The 24,249-nt window shown below is 46.0% G+C and overlaps 1 protein-coding gene across 1 annotated transcript in view; it reads right to left on the bottom strand.

Moving 5' to 3' along the window:
- The window catches only part of LOC121835258, a 145,305-nt gene that overhangs the window by 39,971 nt on the left and 81,085 nt on the right, over positions 1 to 24,249 (bottom strand). The window contains exons 4-6 of the mRNA XM_042289256.1: positions 19,219 to 19,468; positions 13,428 to 13,599; positions 8,331 to 8,421 (exon numbers count right to left, since the gene is read on the bottom strand). Of these exons, the coding sequence (XP_042145190.1) occupies positions 8,331 to 8,421; positions 13,428 to 13,599; positions 19,219 to 19,468 (513 nt within the window). The remainder of the gene's footprint in view (positions 1 to 8,330; positions 8,422 to 13,427; positions 13,600 to 19,218; positions 19,469 to 24,249) is intronic.

Genomic DNA, 24,249 nt, shown 5'->3' on the forward strand with positions numbered 1-24,249 from the left:
TACCAACGTACCAACTCGCCCGGTTATTTTTTGTCAAATAATAATAGCCGATAGTAATAAATTAAATAAATGCCAACTTTTAATTGGTTGCAAATTCGTAATTGATGCAGTACAGCCCTACCCTGCTCTAGTGCTTTTATGATATCAGGTATTGTGTAAATGCATAGGATAGTTCATAGCAACCATTTATGTGCGACCTATTATATTGAATATTTTCTCTGAAAGCTTGAAGTTGCATAAAAAAGTGTTCATCATAAATTAAGCCGCACCACTGAATGTGTAATAGCGTGTGACTTGTATGTGTGTTCTCAGCAAAAGAAAAGAATGCACACAAAAAGGGCCAATCATTTTGTTTCCTCCATGTTAGAGCTTCTTTCAGGTACACGCAAAATGTGGGTGTCTATACGTCTAAAAGAGTGGAATTGACATTTCCAGCAGAACTGCAGGCCTGACTCAGTTAGGCTAGCAGGTTGCAACCTATGGGAACCTACAGGGAACTGCATCACAAGAGTAAAAGTGACGTCCGCTTATTGATGTATTTTATGGGTGGCTGGATGGTGCATCGAGCAGACAGGTATGAGGCCACCGGAAGTAAGCGGCCTGTCCCAATAGCCAGCGCTTGACAGGCTTTTCAACTCTCCCGAATGCTGGTTCGAACAGCGCTCAGGGCTCTGGGATTTTTCTTGTCATCCCAAGAGAGCCTGCTTGTTGCGGAGTAACAGCGCATCCGGACCCGAGAAGTCTGCTGGGAAGCCATTCGATATGAAAATCTTGAGATTCTATTAGATCAAAAAGTGCCTATGTCCCACTTTTAAATGTCTTATTCTTGGGATTTCATCCAAAACTAATCTCTGCAGCGCACTGGCACATGCGGAGAAGCGCACTGAACAAAGCAAATCCATCGCAATGGTGACTTTGCGAGCGTTTTGAAAGGTTTAAATAACATAAACGACTTTAGTTTTGATAGCTCAATATTTCATACATTTTATGAAGCCTTGGGAATACTTTGCAGGTACCAAATTTCGCAATCAGGAGTAATGTTCAATGCATTCGTATCCATAGGGTTACTTTTTTGCATGACCAATTTTAAGCAATTTCGATAAACTCGCAAAAAGTAAGCTTTCGCAAAAATTGAGTCGTTTACAGTAGTACAATTAATCTTGAAACCAATATCGAATACCGTTTTATACTAAACTTCAAAAATATAATTCTAATATTAGCACAGCCCTGAAAATGGCCATTCTCGGATGTTTTCGTTGTGGCCTTCATCAATCCATATGTGCTTAAACTGTAGCAGCTGCAACCTTGAATCTCGAAAATGCTATTGTTTGTCACACATTTTCTTTAAGGGGCCTAAGATTTTAGGTAATAAATGTTGTGCCCTGCATTGAACACTGTTACTTGTAGCATAGCGCTGGGCATGCGAAGAAGGCACAACACCAATGTCTGACATATCAGGCTTTAAGAAATGCTATTGTCTGATTTTCCTCACCCTCGTTTCAGGATGAAGTTTTTGCTATCTTGCCTTCCTCACATAGTGGTCCTTTGAGCGAGTTATGTGATGATATATCATAGGGTGGCCATAGGGTAATTTTTTCTTCTCTTTTTAAGCAGGATGTAATGGCACACCATCATCACAAAGGAGAGTGTACAGTGAGGCAGGCTCGGAAACTTGAATAAAGTGATAAGTAGGATTTTAATATCTGTCTTATCAATTACGTGAAGAACACTGATCATAATGTTTGTATGCTACACATACATACTTTCAGTTGAGAAATGCAGTTCACCTTTTCTTTAGGGCTTTTCTCACACCGTTTCAGAAGACGCTGGTAAGTCATTTTCACGAGGAATATTTAAAAATAGAGCTGTTTCCTCGTAATTTTCACGTACATAGCCGCAAATCAAAATGACGGCTCTCCTCGTCAATGTTGGAAAACGGCAGTACATTATGTTCACGAGGGAAGATTTGGAAACGATTCAATTGTCATTTTCAAGTCTATGCTCGCAACTTAAAAATGCGGTCCCTCTTTTTTTTTTTTGCAACTTTTCCCACGTAATTTTATAACATGATTGTACGTTATTTTGACGAGAAATGTTCGGAAATAGAGCTGCCAAGACTTTCCACGTGAATTTCCTGACTCATTTTTAAGAGTAGCTCCCGATGGTGGCGCTTCTGCATAATCATCAATTAATTTCTCAACGGCGTTTCTTAACATTTCACGAGAATGGAGCCATATCATGAAATTTCACAAGTTAGAATCCAGCAGTTCAAAAAAACAAAAACAAAAAAACCTTAGAAAAGTTAGCTTTTTAAATGCAGGCGCCAATTTTTCTGGCCAATTTTAGACCGTTCTTTCAATTCAGAACGCCCGACATACACGGCGTCCCAGATAACTTGCACCATACTTAAAAAACACCAGAGCGCTCTGCAGGAGTGAAATCAACTGTCGTTAGCAAGCCTCTCGCGAAAGTTAATGCGCCTGGTTATCTAAATAACTAAGATTAATCAGCTAACCTTTCAAATATTATTTTAAGGCCCAAGTTGCAGGGCGCATTGAGAAACACCCAATTAAAGTGTTTGCAACATAATACGCTTTCGTGCTTTTTTCCGGCCTTCAAAGAACGCACATTCGCGGCGCGCCCGCGCGCCGTGATTGGGAAAGCGAGTTGTTGCGCGGCATTTTTTGTATTTCGCGGGCGTTTTTTGAAGGCTAGGAAAAAGGAGCATGCGAAGTGCACCTTATTGATAATAGTTTATTTGAGTGTTTCTAATGCGCTCCACAACTTTCTAATTCACACCCAGGCATTTAAACGAAGATTTCAGATGTTAGCTTGTTAGTCTTAATTAAATTAACTAGGCGCACTAAAAGAATTTCGTGCACCTTCGCAAGAAAAGTGCGAGCAGCGTGCAGTTGGTTTCACTTCCGCAAAATGCCCTGGTTTTCTTTTAAGTTTGGTGCAAATTATCTGGGACAAAGTCAAAGTCGAATTGGACGTTTTAGTGATCTATACAGCGTAAGGTCGGTCTGCCAGTAAGGGCGACACTGGTTTACACTATAGATGAGCAATTTTGCCAGTGCAGTGCGACTGCCAACTTGGAGTCTTTAACGTGCTCACGCAGTGGTGTTCACCGGATGTTCATCCAGATCGAATGTTCATGCACACCGGATGTTCATCCAGATCGAAAGGGGCAGGGGTAGGACTCGAACCCATGATCTCTGGGTTCTGCAGCGCGAGCTTTCGCTCCACGCGCGTCGGGCTGGGTGTGCGCTTTAGCCCACTTGGCCACCGATCCCCCTTATCCGGGACTCCCCGTATATATGTACTGATAGTGTACATTAAGTACACTAAAAACATACATGTAGTGTACTAAATGAACACTTATATTATGCTGGATATACACTGGAGGTGCACTTATGGTATACTACATATGTACATGGGGTGTACTAAAGGTATACTATTTTGTTCCATAAAAGTGTGAAACTAGTACGCTTTCAGTACATGCATTAGTTCACTATTAGTATACATTCGGTATACTGATTTTGAACGACTTTACACCAAGGGGCGTAGGGCATTCGTCGCGATATTGCCAACTGCTTGATAACAGATCGCCCGCCGCTCTTGGGAATCGAACCGGAGTCGGCCGCGCATGAAGCGACGAGTTACCACAAAGATACGTCGCAACATTAAAAAAGAAAAAAAAGAAAAGAAACGTTACATGTTTAATTACATTAAAAATGTACTCTGCAAAACCGAAATGAGCAGAACTCGGCAAACGCCTAACCACTCACCTGCTGACGCTCGCGAATGGGAAACAAAAAAAAAACTTTCAACTTTCAACTTGCTTCACCGGAGAGAAACAAATATAAAGGAAGTGACTATTTCAATGTCTATCAAAAAAAAAATTTGAATATTTTTACTGACAAGTGCTGATTGTTGGGCAAGTTGGCATGGTACGTTAGAAAACATGATCGCACTTTGAAGACAGGAACATAGGAAGAACAGACACCACAGAGCGCTAGCGCTCTGTGGTGTCTGTTCTTCCTATGTCCCTGTCTTCAAAGTGCGATCATGTTTTCTAATATTTTTACGTCCGCGATGCCACTTCCTGATGTCGTGAAATTATTCTCACAAACATTTTAACGTCCCCCATCAAAATATTTTTGTAATTATTTTACGGCTCTAACTTAGAGCTTTGGAGCTTCGAAGACCGGCCTGAAAACTGACATGGAAACAGCGCACCCTCAAAACAAGCATTCTAAGCTTTCGTGCACACAAAAGAAAGAACCACTTACACAGCGCTGTAGGTGGTTCTTTCTTTTGTGTGCATGAAAGCTTAGAGTGCTTGTTTTGAGGGTGCGCTATTTCCATGCCAGTCATGAACAACCAACTCGCCCGAACCTCCGTTTTAACGGCCTGAAAAAATATCAAAGGTGGCGGTCAAAAAAAAAAAAAAAAAAGAAAAACATATTGCTTCCAGGCAGCGTCGCGGTTCGACACACATTTTGCGAAAACCAATGTTATGCAGTGAACTGCTCTTTTTATGACCTTCTTATTGACGTGGAATGCAAACATCAAGGAGGCAATGTTTGCATTCCCAAACTTTTATTTAACATCCCGATCGTGTCGTAGTTAGTCGGGTAGTTTTACACAAACCAAACGGAAAATCTGAACTAAACAACGAACTCACGAGACCCATATAAAAACAGGGTCGGAGCCGTATACAAAGCGAGACTGCAACCTTACGAAGATGCGCTCACACAATATGAAGGCACAAAAAGCGTGCCAAATTTCTCAGTGTTACGTAGTGCACGCACTTACACTTGTTACGTGCAGGTAAGACAGAGGGATATCCAGCTCGCCCTTCTTGTAGATTCAAAATTTTAAATGACACGCGTGCCAAGATGCGAGCTCAGAACGCTCAGAACATCGCCACTGCGGCTGTGTCACGTCCGAAAGGATCAGCTGTCCAGCCAGTTCCACACACTGCCAACTAAGACCGAAAATTCTTAGGCACGCAACACGCGAATCCTCCGAAACGCCAACACAACACCGACGACACCACCAGAAACTAAACAACACGAAATTTTAAAACGGCTCCCACCGCGACGACTGCTACGGGCCGCTGCATCGGAGAAAAACGTCGAAATAATAAAGCCACTATTTGGACGTTGTACGGAAGTGACGTCACGGACGCCGAAATAATTTTTGAAATATTTTGAAGGTGGACGTCGAGATAGTCACTGCCAGACATAAACGAACCTCTTTGGCGTTGGGGTCGGCATGCCTGACGCCGTACACGAAATCGCCAAAATACAACGCAGCCCCAGAAGAAAAAAAACGTGTCTTAAAACACACGGCCTTCGTTGCTTAGACTCAAGTATGTATGCCCGATGGGCTAATATTGAGCTATGCCACAGGAGTGGCAATCCCCTTTATTTAATGGTGTATGTAGGAATAAACGAGAGCATGAATTGTGAGTAGTGCCCGCTAAATGGCAAAAGTTGCTGTGATGTCTCGATACGAAATTCCATGCCGTTCTTAATTATTTCGAAATTGTCGGCATTAAAAACTTCGGTCAGGTGCTGTAAGCCGCCGCCCGATTAAAAGGGTTCAGCCGCATCCATTTATCCAAGCCCAAGCAGAAGAAGGATCTAGGCATTATGGGTCGCCCTTTTCGGAGGCGCAGTGGGGGACGGCGGCTGTATGACTGTTAACCAAACTTGTACGTAGCGAGTTTCGACTCCGAGTACCTCATTACCTGTAATCAAGTAAATTTTATTTTACCTTTTTAATGCTTCAATTACTTCCTTTTTTAGCGGTAACGTTCACCGTAACTCAATTAATAGTTCTGTGTAATCATTTACAAGTAATCGTTCATATGTTGCCGAAGGAGCAAACGTTATTGAGCTGCGTTTTTTTACGTAAAAATTGCTCTTTCTGCCTGTGCGTCACTCATCTTTGGTGTGCGAAAGTTGGATACTTTTTTTGTAACCCTAAAGAACTATTTAAAAAAAATACCAGAAGGATTAGCATGTCAACGCGCTCAGCGACGTTTTGACTGTCAAGCTATCGAGAGTGCCTCGTTTCCTGTGTACGGGCTGTTACAATCAGGGTTTGCCGCGCGCCCTAGAAAACTGCGTTCTTCACTAATATTATCTAGCCACGACAAAGACACCCCTTTCCATCCTGAAAGCGTTCACCAGCGCAACCACGAACCGGTACGCCAATAGTTTGTGCGCTACAACACCGCTCTTCCCTCAAACGCATCCGTCGAGAGGGTCTTCAGCGTCGCGGCAGATATCTTCAGCAGCAAACCTGGGAAGATGACTGACAACAACTCCCAACGAAAACTGCTGCTGAAGGTTAACGAGGTGTGAACGACAATAATAATCAGAGTGTAACCATTTTCAACATGTACTCATTTTTGATTTCGTAATAAAAAGTTAAAAAGAGTAACGTGAAAAGTAATCATTTAATTTCTGGTAATTTTTATTTACTTTCGCGATGCACTAATTGATTACTGGAATCAATTACATTTTTTAATAAAGTAATTGTAATAGTAATCGGTTACTTTTTTCAGTAACGCGTGCATCGTCACGGAAGTCGTGGAGCCGGCGGGGTTCACCGCGCTTGCGCAGTGGGGGGAGAGGGAGTTTTCACCACCGGAGCGCACTGTGCGATAGGAAGAAGTGGCGCGCTGCTTGTAGGAATGCGCTCCGTGTAGGAATGCCTTTCACTATTCTACACGTAAGCAATCTCAAATATATATGCCAATTCTTTTTTTTTTTTCCGTGATAAAGGTATGAATGGCAGGAATCTCCCGCCTCTAGCGCGACCGTCCTATACCTTCGACAATGCTTGGGCGTTTTGTGCACCAGGGGCGCGCAGCCGAAGCACTGCGGAAGGCATGTTCCGTAGACAGGCCGTCCTCACTCTGTGAGTGACGATGGGTGGTGTTCAACCAGTGTTGCGCCCGTCACCGAAAATAAATACCCGAGTAGAGCTTTCGTTCGTCAAAGATTAACGGGGTACCGAGGTTCGTTGTCTTTCTGTCGATGCAACGAAATGCCCTTATCGCTACTTACAAAAAGTGAGGAGCGTTACTCTGGCGCTACTTCGGATCGCAGTATTATCTGGCAGCGATAACCCGCGGATACCAACCTGGACTAGTATGAAACTTTTCGCGGGCAGTTTCATAGTGCTTATTTCTATGTTGTTTTCGAATTCAAATCCGCGGAATATATAATTCCCTCAATTTTGATGGGATAGTTTTGCTTTCTCAGCGAAGAATTTCGAAATTATGCCGCGAAGCAAATACTGCTTCTCCATTTCGGAACAGTTTACAAAATTAAATTTTTTTCTCGTTCTTATGTTAACAAAACGTTATTAGTCAAAATTATCGAGTAACGAGTAACGTAATTTAATAGACGACACCGGAAAATAACGACGAAAATACTCTACTCCTTAGTCGTTCGGAAACCTAACGAAATTTGTCGAGAAAAGTAAGGCGTTACCAGTAACGTCGTAATTTCCAAATGCTAGTTCACACTTCTGACTGCTTGCGAACGAACGCATTGCGAAATTTCGCTATGCTTTACGACGAGAGAAGACAGGTATATAGGGACCTTAAATACACTGGCGCACTGGCACCGTCTATAAGATGACCCCGGAACTGCATTTCACTGGAGCGAAGGTTTTGTAGTGTTGTGCGAGATCAAATGTATACGTACTATCTACACGAAATGGTTGTTTATAATACTGCACAAAGTTTTTTTTTTTTTTTTTTTGAGCCGATAATAAAAGATTGATGCGCGAAGACGTGAAAAATATGCGGAGATCAGGGGTGTTTCACGGATACACATAGATGGTGTGTTCTCTGGTCGTAAGAGATCACAAGAGGTCGTGACGCGCTCTGGAAAATATCCGCAAATCAGGGTTGTTTCACGGATACACAAAGATGGTGTGTTCTCTGGTAGTAAGAGGTCACAAGAGGTCGTGACGCGCTCGATTGTAGTCGAAAGTGCGTGAAAAACGAGCCTCGTTGCTTTCAACACCACCGCTTTCAATCAAAAGAGCATTAGAAGACGTGGCCTGAACCTTTTCCCCCAAGCGTCGTACCTAGAGGAGAGACGCAACGCCACCTGTGTCTCGCGTCAAGGAGCGCGACGATACCCGTCGGCGACGCCAAGACGCGTGGGCGGTTATCGCCTTGCATCAGCGGGTCGACCGCTTGGGGCGGGTCAGAGACCAACTGACGATGACGTTATAAGCGGGCCTCGTCTTCTAGCTAGTCTCGATGTCGAACCCACTCGAGACGGGGGCCTTACTTGTTCCAGCCAAGAAGGGGGCGCGTCGGAGGTTGGCCGACTCCTGGAGTGCCTTCACGCTTGCCGATACACACTTCTCTTCCCGGGAATCCTGCACGAACCAAAGACTCCTCATTAGCGGGGATCTCGCTGTAGAGAAACTTTTTGTTTTTCTAGAGGCGAACTTAAGCACCAGAGGGGCACTTTCAAAATTAGGATAATCTAGTAGAGCCGGATCTGCTTTTTGGAGCGCTCCAAATCTATGACCTGAATTCACCCTAACAAGCAACTGAGGCGCTAAAGACTATAACTTTTCGAGAGTTCCAGAAGGGTTTTCGAGACTCGAGAAAGCGGTGGGTCATGTGCACCGCGTGTCAGGGAGAGCCCGAGGGCGATTCAATTTCGAAAATGGTCCGAGAAATACACGAAATAAAAGAGGACACGGAACATTTGCAGCCACGAAGTTACTCGTGTGTATCTGTCTCGTAACTCGGCATCAAACCTGTCTATAGAGCGCGGGAGCGGTGCGCTCCGGGCTTTGCGTGCGGCATCTGGCGGCGGACGCTGGGCCCGAGACAGCGCGCCTCTGAGCATGCGCCGCCATTGCACAGCGCTGGGTAGATGCCAACGTTTATGCTGACCCCTCTGCAGACTCCCCTGACCGCCAAAGGAGCGCTCGGCGCCTCCAGGCCGCGAAATGAAGACGTTCTGTGTGGCGACCCACGTGCCGCCTGCTCCCGTATTATCGCTCGTTCTTCCCTGAGGAATAGTCCGATCTCACCAGCCAGTTTGACTATACGCCACCGCTGCCGCAATGCATCGAGGGAACTTTAGTCTTTCTGCACGTGCGACAACCTCGCTGGAGCTCTGCGCGTGTAGAGCACGAGAAGGCACGAGCCATCTCGTGCACTGCTGCTTGTCTCCTGTGAGCTAAAGTTATGGCGGCGTCACGCATGCGCCGAACGCTCGCTGAGATCAGTTTATTCAGCCGCTGAACTCGTGCGCTTACTTCCGCCGAGGACCCGAACCTCGACAGCGGCTCCAGAACGGTCCTATACTTCGTCTCACACTAGCATGAACTAACCGCGAAGGCTGTGGTAGCGCGAGCGGCCAGCCTTGACTGCCTTGACTAGAGCACTTGCTGCAAGAGCGCTCGTGCAGCCGCCGCGGCTTCATTCAAAGCGACTAGCTCGCGCTTTTAGCACGCGCGGCTAACAATAGTCCATACTAAGGTGAGACGAAGTATACCCGCTACTCAATCCACGTGCCATAATCTCTGTGCTTTACCACGAACACTCAAAATTATTTTATCTCGAGATTTTTTTTTTTTTTTCGTCCATCCCATTTTTGTTTTTTATTCCTTGTTCCAAAATGAAGCCAACTGCATTAAAATATTTCCACGAAAACACAAGCGTCCTGTTACACGCTATATACTGTAAACGACGTAATTTTCGCGCGGACTTAGTTTTCGCGATTTTCGCGAATCGACTACAATTCTCAAAAAAATAGGTCCCGCGAACAATTCCGGTAAAATTTAAACACATCGAAATTGATATTGAGATCCCACTACGGTCGCGAATATTAGACCCACGAATTATTCCAAAACTTCAGCTTTCATCTAAATCGCGAAATATTGAGCCCGCGAAATATAAGTCGTTTACACTATTTAAAGACTCGTTCAGACACCAAATATTTCAATTAGTGGCGTCATTACGAGCTTGGTTCTGCTTGCACAAGTGACAGGAAGCTTTAGGAACGAAATAATTCTAGTGCGCTACCCACGTTCATTACCGCGGAATCACGAGCCTCGGTTGTGTGTTGTGAAAGCAATTTATCGAAAGTGCAGACATAACAAGCACTCGAAGTGGTAGCGGTGAATTAAATTGAATATAATTGGTTTTATTTAGACACTAGGTCAAGGGTAACAGGACAAAAGACAGATTATCTCTGCCTGACGTGGTCCTATCACCCGTTTACAATGCACAGCAGGCGAAAACAAGAACAATAAACATTAAAGAAGTACAAGAAGATACAATAGCACATCAAAAGCAATCAACACAGCAGATTTTGTACAGAGCCCATACAATCGTTAGTGCACTTAACACTTTGGAAGTAAATGAAACAGGTAATACAACTCATATGCAATGAAAATACAATCTAAAAGTATTTACTCAACGTGACATGACAGAAGGTACCGCTTTATACTAATTTTAAAGCTGTGTTTTGATACACAATCTGAAATTATTTCCCTAACAGCGGGATGTTTATTTAAGAAATCAGGTATTAAGTATAATAATTGGCGATGTTCATAATTTGTCCTAGACCAAGGTATTCTATAGGAGCCATGACGAAGATTGTATCGTGTGTTATTAGGAAGAAGTGCGTCAAAAAAGCGGGTGGGGTCACTGATTGTTTCGCTGTAGATATACATTGAAAGTTTAAGAAGGAATAGCTGACTACTGGTAAGAAAACCGTATTTAAAAAATATCTGTGCTGTGTGTTCAGTACGCTGAAGGTTTTCTATACAACGTAGCGCTTTCTTTTGCAAAAAAAAACAACCTATCAATATTTGCTTTACTTGTTGAACCCCAAACTAATAAACAGTAATGGAGATGAGAGTACACTAAAGTATAGTACAACTGACGTTTTAATCAGCATGGAACCAGCGATCTAATTTTGTATCAAATACCAATAGATCTTGAGATGCTTGCATGCATTTTATTTATATGAGGTGTCCAGCATAGATTTTCTTCAAAAACAACTCCCAAAAATTTATAAACGTTGACACGCTCGATGACAGAGTCTTGGAATTTCAAAAGAATTTCACAATCGTCAGGTTTACTTCGTGGCTTAAAAATTACATATTTCGTTTTCGTAACATTTAACTGAAGTTGATTAGAGTCAAGCCAATCCGATAACTCGTTGAGCCACGTGTTAGCAGTAACTTCTAGATCACGTAAAGATGGACCAGAAAAAAATAAGCTTGTATCGTCGGCATAAAAATCTCATTAATATAAATAATGAAAAACAGAGGACCTAAAATCGACCCCTCTGGAACCCCATGCGAAATTTGTTGTGACTTGGACCGGTATCCATTAAAACACGTATATTGTGACCGACAAGTAACTACGTACCAAATCTAAAGCGACACCTCGAATTCCATAACACGGTAGTTTATAAAACAATATATCATGTATAATGGAATCGAACGCTTTTCTAAAGTCTAAAAATATTCCAGTGGTAAATAGTTTATTTTCAAAATTACTGATTAATTTTTCTTTGATATTAAGTAGCGCCATTTCTGTTGACTTTTTTTTTTTTGATAACCATATTGCTGCATCACAAAAACATATCTATCATTCAAAAACTTACTGAAGCGTTTTTTTATCAGATTTTCCAATACTTTTGAAAACAAAGGAAGTACGGATATGGGCCTATAGTTATTAATGTTGTCAAAAGAACCTCCTTTGTGCAAAACAGCAACTCTTGAAATTTTCATGCCATCCGGAAAAGTACCAGTTGCTAATGGAATATTACATATATGCTGCAGAGGAGAACACAAAAGATGGGCGACAGCTATGATTGGTATGGCCTTAATATCATCTGCCCCGGCTGCTGTATTTATATTTAAAGATTTAAGAATTAGGTATATTTCTTGTTCATCAGTTGGGGTAAAAAAAATAGAGTCTTTGACTGCGGACGAAATATACTTGTTTGGGCTATCTTTTGACCCACGTTGTTGCAGTGACGAACCCGCACTTATAAAATATGAATTAAATTTGTCCGCCAAAAAGGCATCACTGTACTGAATACCATCAAACGTTAGTTTACAAGGTATCTTACTTTTTGGATTTCCAAATAGGCTTCTGACTCTACTCCAAAGTTTCCTAGGTTCATTCGATACAGCTGCGAACTTGTTTTTATGGTATTCTTCTCTTGCTTTCTTAAGGTCCTTACTTAATTTGTTTCTTTTTTGTTTATATTCCAGTAATATTGCCTGGTCCCTTAGACGGATAAACTTGTCGTATAGTTTGTTACGTTCGTTAATCCTTTTATACAATTCTCGTGTAACCCACGGTTTCCTAGATTTTTTGTATTTTATTATCGGTCGTAGAGGAAATGCTTCATTGTAAATTTGCTTTATCTTCTGCAAAAGAAGCGTTGCACGCGAACAAGAAAGTGCCTAACTTCCAGCATGCACCATGAGCGGTTACGAGCGAATGAGGAGGCAAGCGCGCATGTTCAGTGGATGCATTCCTCTCAATAGAAGGCGCGATAACGCGGAGCCGGCGGCGCGTGGGTTGCAACACCGAGCACCACCTGGAGGCGTCGAGCGCTCCTTTGGCGGTTGAGGGTGTCTACAGAAAGGTCAGCACGAGCACCACCTGGAGGCGTCGAGCGCTCCTTTGGCGGTTGAGGGTGTCTACAGAAGGGTCAGCACAAACGTTGGGATCTTCTCAGCGCTGCACAATGGCGGCTCATGCTCGGAGGTGCGCTATCTCGGGCCAGGCGTCCGCCGGCAGATGTCGCACGCGCTCTAGACAGCTTTAATTCCGAGTGTACAGCTGCAACTGAAAAACAGTAGCACAAGTGACCGATGACCGGAGCGGCAATATCGCGACAAGCGGCGCTATTGTTCCCGAGCGCGCCGATAGCGAGAGTGACAGTCACGGTCCCGGTCTCAACGCGGGGGCGGCCGGCAGAAAGCAGCCCATCCTAAACCCCGCATTTTAAATCCTATTCCAAGGTGACTGGCACTTTAAATCCAAGGTGACTGGCACTCTCGCTATCGGCGCGCTCTATACGTGTCGCGATTTTGCCGCTCCGGTCATCGGTCACTTGTGCTATTCTTTTTCCGTTGCAGCTGTACGTGTAGATATGTATGTCCACTTCCTCACTAAATACACCTTGCGGGACATCAACGGAAAATAAATTATGATTAAGACAACGATAGCAATGAAATTAATTAAAAAAACACGTTATTTTAGTTTCCTTTGTATGTTTATTGGACACAATCATAATTTGATCACTAAACATAAGAAATTGATTGAGTGACTGACTGACTGATTCTTTGATTGGTGGATTGATTCGCCGATTTATTCGTGGTTCCGTGCTCACAGTGTGCGGGGCCACCGGACGACCCTCGGCCGTGCGACTCGTGGACGTGGATGCGACCCAGGCGACGTCTTGGCTGGCCGGGGAGGTGAGGAGCCGCCGCCGCTGGAGCCCCGCCCCCTTCCGGTCACGTGGCCCGGAAAGGCAAACCTGGGTCCCTTCGTTCTTCCGGGGCCTGCGCGAACGTTGCAGAGACACGGTCTTCGAAAATCCATCGCAATCATGCTCGGAGGGAAAAAACTGCCCGTCTCCGGTACATCCCAAATACGCCCTGAAAGGGTAATATTTGTAGGTTCTCAAGGGTCCGAGTTTGGTCGAGGTGAGAGTGACAACCTCTCCTGCAAATGCAACGGTCGCTTCCCGCAACACTTGGACGATCAAACGGCGAGCCATTTAACGATATGCTCCGCAAGCGGGCCATATACAAGGGTCGTTCAAGAACTTCGTATTGTTGTCAGGAAGGAATGGAGATTCAGCAATGAACCTCGGGGAGGAGTTGAGGGGACAGGAAGAAGTCGCTGTGACTTCCTCCTCGCATGAAGACTCCACTGCGTGGAAAGGACCTCAAGGACGACGACCAACTGATTGCTCTTGTGGAGCGATTCCTGAACAGGCAGGAAAAAACGACGATCGTTTCGAAACGGTATGTTCGCCATATTGAATGGGTTAAAACAGCGCAAAAAAGACGAAGGACCAGTAAAAGGAAACACACAGACACAGCGCTGACTTACAACTGAAATATTTACTGCTGCGCCATTCAGCAAGCAAACTTGAAAGGAGACAAACATAAAAGCAATCGGCCCGATAACACGTCATCCTCCACTCAAGCCGATACGTGGCTACACGTATTTACACGCCTTTCTGAGAAGGGGCTCTTAGTATATGAATCTGCACACTCTAAGACAGTGAAAAGAGCCATTGCACTGTCCAGTCTCCGCACCGCCTTGTTTAAGTCATGACACCATAGGTGTGGTGACAGTTTTTTGTTGCAAGTCACGAGGTTGTCATTGGTTGTAAAAGTTACTTCAGAAATGTACCTAAGATACAGTTACAGTTACTCATACGAAAATGTACCTAGGTGCGTATCTAGCTACTCGCTTAAAAATGTACCTAGGTACAGGTACAGTTACTTCAAAGGTACTTTTTATTTTCACGTCAAGTATTTTTCTCAAACTTGTCACATTATTATTGGAAGTAAATCCTTTGTATACTGGGATGTACACTAAAACAAGTTTGATAAACGTGCTTTTTTGGTGTCAATGGGAGAAATAAGGCAAAACGCTCTCACCAGAGCATTCTAAGACTTTGTCTTTTTCACTTGAGTGCTCGATTTGACCTCAGAATCAGGCCTTCTTCGAAATGTTCATCCGACATCTTCGATCGCAGTTTGGTAGCAATTGTTCTCCCTATGCTAAAAACGCGCTCCAGCGCCGCACTGCTTGGAAGCCCCGTGTTGAATTTTAAAAACACGCTTTTCAGCAGCGGCATGTGCTTGAGACAGTCCAGACTTCTTGTCGGAGCAAGTTCGGTGTACTGTACAAACTCCCGTTCCCATGAAGCAGATGAGGACGATGTTTCGAAGTTAATGAAGTGCTTACAGTCTTCTTCATCCTCACCACTTTCTTCGCCTGACGACGCTTTTTCTATAGTTGATGTTCGCATAAGTTCGTTCTTTAGATAATCCCAGGCCCGCTTCCGTTCCACGTCGTTGTCTATGCATGCAACCTTAAATTTTGGATGGCATACGGTAGATATTAGCAAATGTTTTTCTTGCTCCATGCCCGCAAACCTCTTATTGATCGCCGTTATTAAGCTCTCGACCACCGGGCGGCAGTACCTCAAGTCTCCGTCAGCAACGCGGACATTTCTTGTGAAGTGAAGCCACTGTAGGCAGGAGATATGCCATAAACATGCTGTCTTTGCGCAAGTTATAGCTTGTGCGAGAGGTGTAAACACCTGAACATGCTCATCAATAAAGTCAATGTCTGACTTCGTGAATCGCGGAATTTTGAAATTCTCACAAACTTCCTTCAACTTTCCCTCACTGTGAACAAGCATTCCGTGAAGCGATTTGAGGCAATTGTATGTGGAGTTTCACCACGTGAGGACAGGCGTGGGCAAATATACTTCACAGCTTGAAGAGATGGCGTCAGCAACCACATTAGACCTCGCTCGCTTCTTCCATAATGCCGAGCACTTGCTGAAAGGATCGGTGTTGAGTCCTCACGTGCCCTGCCCTCACGCTCCAATTGGCTTACCAAGGACACAGCTTCCACTGTTTACGACGTCCCGCTCAAACTCGCTTTTTGACGTGGCTTGCCCTTCAGCGCCAGCACTGGCATCGAAGCCATCGGCGGGCCCAGAAGACGTCGGCCGCATGGAGAAACGAAGAGTCGAGTGCACATACACCTAACCTTCGCAACGCAACGACGAGCGAAAGTCTTCAAGCTTTCACGTTTTTTCTTTCGTTTTTAGGAAGGAAGAGAATATTTTAACGCGAGCGCGTTTACGAGCTCGGGTCACAGAAAATCCGTCGGATGTCGGTGGCGTGACGGGAAATTCCTGAATGGTCGATAGGGTCGTGACGTCACAGCCACATGACTTCGCGCGGGAATTTCAAACAACCCACAACGCTCATGTGAAACGTGACGTCACGCGTGGAATGAAGGTGGTTAAAGGAATACGAATTAATGGTCGCCGCATGTTTCAAATTATCCCATTTGATAAACTAATTAATTTGCCTTAAAGAAAAATTTGAACAACTTACGCAGGATCGCACTCGCGGCCCTTCGGTTGCGAGCCAGACATGCTACCGACTAGGCAACGGAGGGCTTGGGAATGGCACTGCGATCCTGCCGTCATTAGAGAGCCTCGATGTCTGTCTGTGTCAGGGTAAAGGCATTATCGCATCGAGTGTTGTTAGCATAAACGCATAAATAAACCTTGCGGGGTAAAATGGCATCAAAGCACTGGCAAAAGCTCCTCGATCGCGCCGGGAGTGTTGTATCATAAGGACTAGGTCGTTGTGTGACTCAAGAGCATGAGAAGCGATTGAGAAGGCCATGCGAACGGGGCCCGATAACCCTGTCGCGTTCAACTCTTAAAGGCGAAGGTTAGTCGTCCTCCCATTATTTTTTCTTCACAAACATTTTCAGTTTTGTAAAGTGCAAAATTTGAGTTCGATTTATTGCGTGGAAACACTACGTGAAGTTAAATTGCTTGACGACTGTACCTAATTATAATTTATTTTCAGTTTTATGTTCTATTGTATTTTCTACGATTTTGACAAAGTGAATAGAAAAGTACCTGTAAAAAGTAACTTCACTTAGTTACAAGTTACTGGAAAATGTACCTAAGACACAGATACAGATACTGAGAAAATAAAGTACCTAGGTTTGTACCTCAGGTACAACAAAAGTACCTAGATACCGATTTACAGTTACTTGTACCTAGGTACTTTACAACCCTGGTTGTCAAATGCTGTTTTCCCTTTGGGAGTTGTCGTGGGCGTCGTGGAATCCTTGGTTAAGGTGTTTAGAGGCCCTGCTTGTACTGAGGCCAGACAAAAACCAACGGTAAGACCTGTGGTCTTACCGTATATGCACAAGGTGTCCCATGGTGTCAAGAAGGTTGCCAGTAGGTACAACGTGCCAGTTGTGTTTTCGGCTCCAGCTAAGTTGGGGCGGCCGTGTGCAGCCGTGAATCGAGGTGGCCGCGTGGGTACACAATGTCAAGTTAAGCACCGCAACCCGTTTGTCGCCTGCGCGTGTGGGGTGGTGTACCTCATTCCATTGTCCTGTGGAAAAGTGTATATTGGGCAGACGGGAAGATGTGTTAACGACCGAGCGAGGGAACATTCTCGGTCCTTACGCTCCTCCCCTTCTGACAACCTAGCGGTCCACTGTGACAGATGTGCGTGCTCTCCAATGTTTCATGAAATTAAGATTTTAGCCCGACATAAAACTAAGTATGCTCGGGAGATTGACGAAACTTTTTTTATTGCCAACCATGACGCAGGCATGTGCATTAGTGTTCCATCACTTGCCCTGGTTCGTGATGAATTGAATTTTATCAGAAAGGCGGGAAAATACGTGTAGCCACGTATCGGCTTGAGTGGAGGATGACGTGTTATCGGGTGGATTGCTTTTATGTTTGTCTCCTTTCAAGTTTACTTGCTGAATGGCACAGCAGTAAATATTTAAGTTGTAAGTCAGCGCTGTGTCTGTGTGTTTCCTTTTACTGGCCCTTCGTCTTTTTTTGCGCTGTTTTAACCCATTTAATATGACCATCAACCAACTCGCCCAACTTTCCACCTTGTTGGTATGTTTGCAGTCTCTTAGTTCCGAACCGAAAAAGCTTTAAAACATGGAAATCGGAGCAGTTTAACCCCAAGCCAAAGTGGATCCGACCCACCCGACGGCAATCCAAACCCCTGGATTACCGTGCAGTCGCACAACTTAAAGATTTGACACTACGACAACGTCGTGATAAAAATCACAGATGGTCGGCTATTTGACGCAGGCTCATGGCGCCGTATGCTCGTTCGTTGGCGGCAATTGGCTTCGCGACCGCTTGCGCCATCTCTTGTCTTCCGTGCCAAACGGCGCCCTGTTGTTTGAAGATCAATGGCTTCGCTGCGTTTCCATAGGAGCTAAGCCTTTTTTCTTTCTTTTTTTTAAACTTTTTCCTCAGCTAAGTTTGCCCTTTGCAAATTTTGTTGAAGAAACGTATCACCTGCGGGGCAATGCTGCACAAAATGGTAGCACGATAGGTTAAGAAACAGAATTTTGCGGTCGATTTAAAGAGCCTGGCTGCTGTTTTAGACACCCTGTATAACAGTGGCCACCGGCACGCCGTCCATTGCTGGCAGAAGTGCGTGACGTTGGCTGGCGAATAATAGAAAAAAACTAAACTCCTAACCGAGTTTCATTGCTCAATCTTTATTTCCTCGTGACAGTAGACCCATTCCGAAATTCAGCAATCTGAAGTCCACCAACGGCGATCGCTGTGCGTAACTCGCCGCTTCGAGGCGGCTGAAAGGTATATGACGGCGGCAAACGCGGACGTCTTCGATATTTTTGTGAAACGGGCTCCGCGGCACGGATATTTTCGCCCAGCCTGTGCCGCGTGTTATTTCTGCAGCTAAGCAGTGATAGTTGTCACTGGTAGTCGGAAAAATCAGTCGGACGCTTTGGTCGGCTTGTTAAGTTCGAGCAGCGGCAATTTTGAACGGCCGACCGTTTTGAGCGGGTCGCTCCAAACATGCGAGTCCATCTTCCGCTCGTCAATTTGGAGCGGGTCCCGCGGAGCGGAATTTCGCCTCCCTAGCGGATTTTGGAAAGCGCTCCGGATCTACCAGGGGAATTCACAACTAGATAAAGCGTTCCACAAAAATCTTTTCTTCGCTACTGTGCATTAGTTTTCGCCCCGAGTTGATACAAAGAAACCTTGTTTCTTCTCTGCAGAACAAATACAGGGAAGGAAAGGGTAACGCACTGACCTCCATTTTCTTTCCTCCCGAAAAAAGGCTGCAATAACTTGAGAGTGGTTTACCAAGGGGGTAGAAGTTACTTGCGAAAAGAATTTAAGTTAGAGTAGTTAAGTAAAGCTTCAGCGCTCGTGTCGTCCAGTCCTTCTTCGTTCCTTATCAGCCGCTTTGATTATATTATGAATACGAATTAACTAGCCCAGCTATCCGTTCTGTTAAGTACTAAATACTCAAATTCAGAGATATGTCTTACTCACAAAGTATTTAAAATACGGCAACTCGAGGACCAGTCTGCTCTAGCCTCACCTGCGGCGTCGCCGTTCCTTCCTGGCGAGCTCGGGCGACGTCGACGATGACGAAGCGGAACAGGGTGCTGGAGAGGCGGCCCGCGCGAGGACCGGACTGCCGTAAGAGGCCCTCCGGGGGGCAACCGGCGAAGCCCGATAAGCCCTGCCACCCGCGTGGTCCCGCTGGTGGTCCACGCTCGTCTCGCCGCCTAGAAGGCTGCGCAGGTCCTTCTCCAGACGCCTCTTGAGAGACTCGCCGTCCTTGGGCTCTGCGCACATCGGCGGCGTCGTGCGCGTTTGGTTCGCCAAGATGTCGCCTTGTGCGCCATAGCGGCCATGGTATAGAGCCAGCAAATATGCAGATATGCGTCTGTGCCCCGCGCTGCAGCCTACTCCCAGATAAACTCCCCCAAACGTCATCAGAAGTGGATTACCGCAGCACCTCCATATCCTGCGTCAGCATGACGTAGGATATGGCGACGCCAAGACGGACGCGTCTGCCGTATTGCCGGGTATTCTATTAGAGCCTCAACGGATCTGCCGCTTCAACCGGGTCGGGGTTATGATGACGCCATGCGCAAGCCTTGTCTTCTAGGTGCGACTGGCTGCCCTTCGATATAACACCATCAAAGCTGCTCGCGCGAGCATGTGGCTTCATTGAAATACGACACGAGAGCTGCTAAAATAGAAAGCTTCGCCCGCAAGAAAAACAAAACCCTGTACACGAGCGGCTTGTTCAACGTGAAGTACGCCACATATGCCGCCGTTTTAATGTTATCTGGCGAGTGAAGATCAAATTTATAGTGGTGCCGTTGCACGCCGTGACTTCCGTAGTGTCCGTGCACAGCGTCAGTCCGTACCGAGACCGCATGTGCTCTAGCACTCACTGGCTGTGTCCGCCTCTAAAGCGCCTTTCACACTCTTGCGACCGAATAAGACCGAAAGAGACCAGACTGGTTATTAAGCCTTTTGCGACTTCTTAGGACCGGATGCGCTGTGGAGCTGGTCCTAAGAGATCGCAAGAGGCTTAAAAACCGGTCTGGTCTCTCTCCGTCTTACTCGGTCGCAAGAGTGTGAACCGGCCTTAACGTTAACGTTGAAGTCCCCCATCACGACGCGCGGCATCGGGTACGGTGTCCTACATCAGTTGGGCTGACACACACGCGTTGGGTCAAAAAACGGAACCGCCGCCCGTGCGTTCACGGGCTGCGGTTCCGTCAACAACTACGTCACTGACACACCACGCGAACGCCATGGCCACGCCCATTTCGCCATCTTCGATCCCAACCGACGCGAGAACCTATATGGTCGTATGCTTCGCTCTCAGTTTCCTCCAACGTATGACTGTTTATAAGGCAATTAAATGCAAAGTCGCAAGCGAGCTGGACAAGACTGATGAAAATATTCCATGGAGAAGGGGAACAAGAGGGACAAAGGACAAACACAAATCTCCAAATACAACTAGATGCCTCGTGCGCGACCAAAAATATCCGCCTGGTCCGGCTATCGAACCCGGAACCTCTCCATTTTCAGTAAAGCGCTCTACCAACTGTCCTAAGCAGGGGTTAGACGGCAGTAGAGCAAACAGGTTTTATCAGCTGCCACGAGTCTAACACCAACAAAGGTGAACAGCTTGCATCTTAAGGTTAGAATTACAATTCAATTAAATGCAAAGGTGGAAGCGAGCTGGAGAAGAATTAAGGAAATAGTCCCTGGAGAAGGGGAACAACAGCCAAAAAAGATTATAGTGGTGCCATTCGAGAAGAAATGGCACAAGCCCTGGCTTGTAGGTGGTATTGGTTATGGCCACGGCTGAACCACGGTTGGAGTGCACTCGCACTCCAACGCCCTTTTACGGCGAGGTGTATGAAGACGTCGAGAACTGGAATGACTAATACGACAGTGTTGCCCGCCACAGCAGGTGCACAGACGACCTGCACCTGCAGAATCTATACTTGTCGTGGAATAAACTGCCAGACACTGGTTTGACAACCACGAACCCTTCCTGACGTCGTGGGAAGTTTCCAAAATTGAGCTGAAGCGCACGTTCGTCAGCCAACATTAACGAGAGAGATTCTTAGTCCAGATTCGGTCCAGGACACAGGGCCCAAACGAAAGCGTCGCCGCTTTCGGGGAGATGGTTTTGCGCCTGATCGAGCGCTCGGGCCGACCCTCATGCTATAGAAGACAAGAAGCTGAAAATCCCCATGCGGGGCGTGAGGGACATCTTCGGCAGCCTTGCCCGCAACCCTCCGTCAACAGTCGAAGGGTTTATCCCCGAGGCTTCCAACATTTAACAAGCACTCCATGTCCCAGCCGGTCACCATCAACAACTCCCTGGCGTCTCGACACTCGAATTGTCCAGCTGCAACTTCGACGCCAGCCTCCCAGGCATTTGTGACATCATCTACGACGTTGTCCAAAAGATGATTGGGAAGCTGCTTCGTGCCACCAGTCGCCCGGCTTTTGTTTCAATTGCCGAGATTATTCGGGAAGAAGCTCAGCAGGCATTTCAACCGGAGACTGCGAGCGAAGCGGCATCCGACAAACTGAGGGCGACCTACGCCGCAATGGCACGAGGACCGCCACCGGCTGCCCGTTATTACCCGACGCCAACTCGACGGGATGCCCCAACGCCGCAGTATTCCCGACACCAGGAAGAACCACTGTAGGTACGCGCTGAACAACGTACACCGACGAAAGCGGAGGTATGGCGAACGGTCGACAACCGACCACTTTGCTACCACTCCGATGAGGCCGACCGTCTACCGTAGGTGGCCGTACCGAAGAAGGCCTGCGGGGGTTCGTGCGGAATGACCCTCGACCACGTCTCGGGGAGGAATTACGGGACATTGAAGAGTATCTTCGGCGGCCTTGGTCCCCGGTGCTGACACTACCTCGAAGCGTCTGATTCCCGTCACCTCGACGGGAGGTAACCACGACACACTGTTCTAGGCACAACACAGCAGGTGAGCGACAATGTAATGAAAGTTGGTTTGGTGTTGGTCGTCGTCTGAGAGCAATAATAACTTTCCGACACCAATTACCTGTGTCCATTCCACGAAACACACGATTCCCAACTTTGAGGGACAATGCCGCTGAGTGGCTTGTAGAAATATAATGGTCGGTCGTTCTCAAAAACTGAATACTAAGCACCACGATCCACCCAACTTCACTTTGCCACACGAGGCTTAAACAAGTGGCATTGGCCGCGGCATGCAGAGGAAATCACCATTGCGGAATGGAAGTGAAGTAGCTTGGATAGCAAACAAACATTGTTGCCAGCCATCGAGTCAACGGTACAGCAAAAGGCACAACCACATAAGCAATACATGACCAAACGCGCTGCATTAATGCAGAAAACTATCTGGAAAACTTGCTGATTACAAGCCAGCCCTGCAGCTTCAGCGCATCAGATGTCAGTGGCGGCACATGACGTGGGACTAGGAGAAGGCGGTGTCAGGGATATTCACCACTCGACCGAACTGAACACCGACGTGCCACGATCTGGAGCGTCATCAGACAACATTAAGCATAGGCACTATGACTGAACGCCTGACGCGAGACTGTCGCAGAAAGTACTTGTTATGGAGCCGTTTGGTAATAATCAATAATCATGTAATCACGTGAAAAAGAACATATTCAATATACTAAGGAAGTACGCGTCTTGCGCACCCACTCTGAGAACTGGGAGGCAAGCGCCCCCCCCTCCCGCCCCCCCCCCCCCCCCCCCCCCGCCCCTCCGGTCGGTACACCCATGCCCACCGGTGACGTCACGATTCTTCCGAGAACACGTGACGAGTTGCGTACAAAATGGCGCCAACCGGGAGGGTGCCACTTTCGAACTTCCGGTTTATCAGTCTAAGGGCCTGTACCTCGTTGTTGAAGGTTCAGAATAGCGGGACAAGCCCCTCCCACGAACTTCTCTGCTCGCCCTGATTGGTGGTTTCCTCCTCTCGCCTTCTCTTCAGTGATTGTTCAGCTAAAATGGAAAGAATGGGGTCGGGAGAAGATTGTCCTGCTGTTCTTAACTATGGTGAATCCACGCAAACTCAATAGAAACTCATTGATAATTTTTGTAAGGGTAACTTGAGTCCGCGTCGACGCGAGCGCCTCTTGCGGCGTCTCACAACGGGCCCAGCGCTTGCACGCCAGGACTTAAGTCTAGTCCAGTGCGAATAGTGGATTTTGAGTTCGAAGCGAATTCAAAGTGAATTGTAATTTTGGCCGAATATTTTCGATTCAAATATCAAATAGTTTTCCCCATCTTTCACTACCGCTGCCCCATGCTTAGACAAAAACACAGCTAAACTCGCGATGGTTGTTCTACTTGTTCATTTATAAGGTAAGTTTCATCTATCTATATTTATGAATTGTGACCTCAGAAGGTTTGACGTCTTGGAATGGCAAGTATGCAACGGATATGGCATAAAATGAATCCTATAGAGATGGCCAACTATACCCAAATAAGTGAATTTAAAAACCTGGCTATATAAAATATTGTTTCTTTAACCTCGAGTTAAAAAAGAAAGAATCGCGCATGAAGAACGCAGGTTGTAAGGGCATCTCTGCTTAACATTACTCTTGCACAACAGTCAGTTTCATTTTCAATCTTTTACTACAATGTAGATATACACATTCAAAAAGTTTCCATTTATTTGCAGATACAGCCGGCACGCGTGCACCGTCTCGCTCTGAATGTATGCTTTTCTTCCAAGCACGCAATTGCGATATGCATATTTTTCCAAATGTTTATCTCGGTGGGTTACTCCGTTGAATGCGCTTCTTACCGAGCACCGGTGTAATGATGAGAAGCAACACCCGCTGAGCTCGCTTTCGCGGGTATTGCTTCTCCACAGTGCACCAGTGCTCGGTAAGAAGCGCGCTTAACGCGGGTAGCAACGCGGAAATCAACGCTTCAAAAAATGCGCATAGCGCAGTTCTTATGGAAGCGAATATCGAATAGCGTATTATTCGAAACTACTATTCAATATTTCGAATATTCGCACAATCCTATTAAAGTCTCAAGACGGTTTGCCGTATACTCCCG

The sequence above is a fragment of the Ixodes scapularis genome, unplaced genomic scaffold (genome assembly GCF_016920785.2).
Source record: "Ixodes scapularis isolate PalLabHiFi unplaced genomic scaffold, ASM1692078v2 PGA_scaffold12__126_contigs__length_90152505, whole genome shotgun sequence".
Classification (NCBI taxonomy): domain Eukaryota; kingdom Metazoa; phylum Arthropoda; class Arachnida; order Ixodida; family Ixodidae; genus Ixodes; species Ixodes scapularis.